Raw genomic sequence first — 5217 nt, 5'->3', positions numbered from 1 at the left:
CACACACAAAACAGTATGGCGAGTGTTTGGTATCATTTCCTAATAATTTAAAAATGTATCTGCATCGTTTCTGAACAAAAGCAAGAAACAAGACAGTTAGACAGATACTAAAATGGGATTTGAGCGCAGAGTAGCCAAGGCCCATGCTCTGACATGCAATTTTAAACAAAGGAGTCTTGATATTTTATATGAAATGATTAACAAACTCTTCCTTTGGTTGTCCTTAATCTCTGATAAGTGTTGGAAAACTTGATCTGGCAGTTTTTGTATCCTTTTGTCAAGAAAAAGGCACCAGTTTCATGAAAAGTGTGATGCGTTTCTGGAAGTAAATTGCAATGAAACATGTTTGGATGTGTGATTGTAGACCGAGCGATACCAGCAAGACCGGGAATATACTGGCATCCTGCACCTGGGCCATTTCCTTACTTCACATCTTACTTCAGCGCCATGGCTGGTCCACCTGAGACTCTGCGTGCACCTGTTCAGGGGGACAAACCCCTGCAGGCATCACTTTAAATGCCTCCTGTCTGATTATGCATTTTTGTGTTATTCAGCGAATGCAGCCTCCTTTCAAATGACTGGAATATTAAAGAGTAAACAGAACCCACAGAGCCCTGAAGGAGACGCCAGCAGGCAGCTGCTCCACTCTGTTTTATCATTAGGTTATAAGAAAAATATAAATAAACAGAGAAGCTGACAGAAGTCGCTCAAACTGAGAGAAAACCACAGTCTCATGAACACAAAGGAGGCGTTTGAACTTTTCTGTGGGTAAAGTTTTCTCTCCCAACATTAGAGAGGAACTCTGGCTTTTCATAATTTCAACACTGTGAACCTGCGTGGATAATTCACACTGGCTTTGATCTGCACCACCTCTTTTGTCTCTGCTTACTCTGTTGCTTCCTCGTGTGTGTATACATGCTCATGTGTGGTGTATCAGTGTTTGTGCAGCACATCACGCAGGCAGAGGGAATCGTAGAACACATAGCAACTGTCTTTATTGAACACCGGCATTTTAGAAGGTAGGGATTTAACATATACATAGTTGAAAGGCTACAAGAAAAGTAATTTAAATATTTATATATATCTTTACAAATGTTCATGAGCGAGTTGGAGAGCTCGTGTTGGCTAAATTTGCAATCTGGGGAGTGTACAAAGATAGACATGCACAGGGAAGAGTAACGATGGTAACCGCAAAGTTACCTCTTACAAAATGGCTGAGTTGGACCCTTCTCTCATGCTTTCACCCCCTTTCTCTCTCTCTCTCTCTCTCACACACACACACACACACACACACACACACACACACACACACACACACACACACACACACACACACACACACACACACACACACACACACACACACACACACACACACACACACACACAGGCTACATCAGAAACAGTCTTGTTTTCTCCGTCATCCACATGGTAAACACCCAGGTTGCTATGGCAATGACTGCACCCCATTAACAGAAATAATAATGATAAAAATATGCTGGCTCGGTGTGGCTGAAGTGTTCTCACAGGTACACCAGAGGGGGGTTGTCGTTTGCCTGGAAAGGTCAATTATTTCATCTTAGCCAATGTTTGTCATCAAACTTAAAATGTAATAAAAGTGAGGAAAAATTCAGTTTCATGTTGTACTTTTTTTTTTTTTTGAATGTCCACACCTGAACTTTATTAGATTGTGATTAAATCACCCCAAACCCCAAACTTCTGTCGCTGAACGTCCAGTTCACAACCCGGTCTCGGAAAACTGGGATGCTTTCGGAAGAAATGAACCAAATTCCAGGATGAGCTGCAGCGGTGTCCATGGTGACCCTCCTCGTTGTCATGGTGATGGGACGTCTCATGTTCACTCATACATCCAGATGTCTTGTTGGGGACAGTTCAGTCAGATACACGTAACCAGAATATAAATAAATAACAATAAATATGTCCCAAAGAAAATATGCTAATGCTCGGGATTGAACAAATCCAAAATGAGGATGCACACACACACACACACACACACACACACACACACACACACACACACACACACACACACACACACACACACACACACACACACACACACACACACACACACACACACACACACACACACACACACACACACTCCGAAATGCTCCAAGGCACGGGGACCAGGTGGATGGGGGCAGCTACTCAGTCTTTTCTGACTTCCCGTCTTTGCTCTGGGATTCAGCTGTTTTCCGGAGCTGTGTCTTTTCTGAACTGTTATTGATCTGCTGGTCATTGGGTCCGCTCGTTTTCCCGCTCGAGGTTTTGTCCAGGTAGTTGAGCATCTCGCTCAGGACGGTCTGGAAGGTGCTGAGAGCTGCGCAGACTGCAGGTGTGCCGAACCCATGAGTGATCAGACTGTCGGGGAGGAGAAGAAAAAGGCCTTTTAATATTGTGCTGTGACGGTCTAAGCCATTCATCCATGTTCCCACAAATGTTATCCCATTTGAACAGGTGATATTAGATTTGTTATTTTTCCTTGTCCATTTGAGTCATAAGATGAATATTTACAGATTACATTTTTCTAGACTGAATCATCATTCTACAAACAATGAAAGTGATCTTTGGTTGTGACTTACAGATCATCCCAGCTGTTTTCTGAACTGAGCTGTTCGCCGAGTCCTCAAAATGTCATTATTTTTAGTAACAAAGTCCAGATTTATTTGATATTCCTACACCAAACGGCACATGAATATTTATGTTGCTTATGCTTAATAACTGAAGTGAGTTACCAAATCAAACTTTTTACTTTAATTTTTTTTACTTTAAGGGCTACTTAAGCCTGAAAAGGTCTTTCAGTGAAGTGTTCAGATTTATAAAACACTGACATCACAGTTTCTTTATCTTTAAGAAGGAGGTGGAGTCAAATGTCTAGCTCCACCTCCTAAACTGATTGCTTAAACAGGGCTGTAATGACATGGCTGAAAACGCAGCAGTTGTACAGAACACATTGTTTAAGGCCTCTGAAAATTGCCTCATCTTGTTGAAAAAACAGGCAGAAACTATCCCCTTTAAAAAGGACAGGGCTCTATTCTAATGCCCCCTTTTGACAATCAAATCATTTTCTGTAAAAAACAATAAAAATTGAGGACACTGCAGGATGTATGGTCTTAATGGATTTAAGCAGCAGTTTTAAACAGTGCCTTCTTTTCATCAGTTCAATGAGATCTTAAGAGAAGTCCATCCAAAAGTAAAGGCCAGCTCGTCTTTTAGCACAAACGCTCGTGTCTTGTTTCTCTGCCCTGCCCTCTGCAGTGCAGAACTCTTTTAATAAAAATGTATGCATTCGGCAAGTGGTGACGCCATGGATGTGACATTTCTGCTAACAAGACCGCATCCCCTCCTCCTGTCATTTGTGCCAAATATCAGACTGCACATCTGCGTCTTTCCAAAATGGCAAAGACGTCAGAGGCATAGCAAGCGAAGCTCTTTGATTCATATTCTTATGCACAAACAGTAGCACAGGACGAGCGCTGTCCTGCAGCTCTTCTACAGTCACGTGGAGGTTACCTGAAGTGTGTGAGGTGTCTCTGGATATCCAAGTCCAGAATGGGCGTCGGTCTGGAGGAGCCCAAAGGAGAGCGATCTTGGCTCAATAAGTCCTGGAACTCCTTGCAGATTTGCCTGACAGACAGAAGGAGGGAGGGATGGAGGGTTTACCATCTGTCTCCAACACAAGTGCAATTTGTGAGGCTGTTCTTTTCTTGCTGTCCCCCCCCACATCCATCCTCATGACTCACGATGGAAAACAAATTTCTTCTCATTTTCATTTCATTTTTATAATTAATGTTAAAGTAAAATGTTTAATTTTCACTTAAAACATCCAACTTTGTTGCTCCAGCGAAACCAAGAAATTCAAGCTTTCTTATCAGCACTTTCAAAAGTTTATGTTGATGCTGTTTCACAAACGTGTTTGTGTGTATAATGTGTTTGTCGGTATTCTCACTTTGTAGCCAGAACCATTTTCTTGCGTGCACTCGTTTCTTTCGGCTCACTGTGCTGCCTCGCCAAATGTTCCCCCACTGCCTTACTGGGAAACTCTGTCTCGCAGGTGTAGCCAAAGTCCCTGGCCAGGTGGAGCGCCTCACCTGAGGAAAAACACGGGGGAAAGACTGATGAGACGAGCCCTCAAAGGGATTCAATATAAGAACCATATGTAAGAATAAATGTGCCTTACCTTCCACCAAGGATGTGAGGAGTGTCACGTTGGCAGCTTTTCTCCTTCCTGCTGGCAGGTTCAGGCCTAGACGGTCTAATTTCTCACGAAGACACCGACCTCCATTCTTAGACTTTGCTCTGCAGACAAGTAACAAATAAGATTACCTTACATACCTCACATAACCAGATAATTATATCTGAAACAGTAGCATTAATCATTACATTTACATTTTATTTATTAGAAATTGGACCAAAACTGAAATAACATTATGTGGGACCACTGAAAGGCCAAGAAATAAAAATAAATAAAGTACCGTAGATTCCGTTTCAAATCTCTGTCCATGTAGTATTTTGCAAGAGAAAATTATATTTCCTATTGTTTCTGGGTCTTTTATGTCAAACTTGTCAAATACACCTTTCTGTTTAAAAGCTTCAATCTCTTTTCATTGTTTTGTTGGTAAAAAAGGGACTATTTCTGTGAAATAAATGAGAAAATACAAACATATAAACATGCATTACGATAAAAGCAGAGTCCAGATAACCATGTCTATGAGTAGCCTTTGAAACATAATATATTTTACTCCAGATAAGGATCAACATTTTTTTTTAAACTTTGTTGATGCCTCCTCTGGTAGACATATTCTCTATGCTCCCTCTCTCCTCTCCACCTCATCAATAATACAGCGCTGGCAACTCTTGCTTTCCTCTTGCTCCTCTGATCCTGGCATGCTTTGGCCTGGTCTCGCCTCCCTCTGGCTCCCTGGGCACGGCGGCGCGTGCAGCCCCAGCCCTCTCGCGCCTACAATAGTCTTTGTGGGCGCTGCTATATCCTCTGTTTCATCTGAGCGCTACAAAGACTTGGGCAGTGGTCTCCAATGCTCAGCAGCCAGATTTAGGCTAAAAAAACATGCTGTTTTCTCTATTGAAATCACCCCTATTCACACTCACATCCTCATTTCAGCATCATTACATATGATAGGATTGATGTTAATAATAATGTAATGTGGGTAATGTTAATAATACAGGAGAAAC

The 5217-nt window shown here is 42.0% G+C and overlaps 1 protein-coding gene across 1 annotated transcript in view; it reads right to left on the bottom strand.

Moving 5' to 3' along the window:
- Positions 1–973: 973 nt before the first annotated feature.
- Positions 974–5217, bottom strand: part of tfap2d (transcription factor AP-2 delta (activating enhancer binding protein 2 delta)) — a 13460-nt gene continuing 9216 nt past the window's right edge. The window contains exons 5-8 of the mRNA XM_061746864.1: positions 4205–4323; positions 3974–4115; positions 3538–3651; positions 974–2385 (exon numbers count right to left, since the gene is read on the bottom strand). Coding sequence (XP_061602848.1) covers positions 2169–2385; positions 3538–3651; positions 3974–4115; positions 4205–4323 — 592 coding nt within the window. The 3' untranslated portion in view covers positions 974–2168. The remainder of the gene's footprint in view (positions 2386–3537; positions 3652–3973; positions 4116–4204; positions 4324–5217) is intronic.

Source organism: Cololabis saira, chromosome 18 (assembly GCF_033807715.1).
Source record: "Cololabis saira isolate AMF1-May2022 chromosome 18, fColSai1.1, whole genome shotgun sequence".
Lineage (NCBI taxonomy): Eukaryota > Metazoa > Chordata > Actinopteri > Beloniformes > Belonidae > Cololabis > Cololabis saira.
The sequence above is the reverse complement of the archived record's forward strand: the minus strand, read 5'-3'. Positions and strand labels throughout refer to the sequence as shown.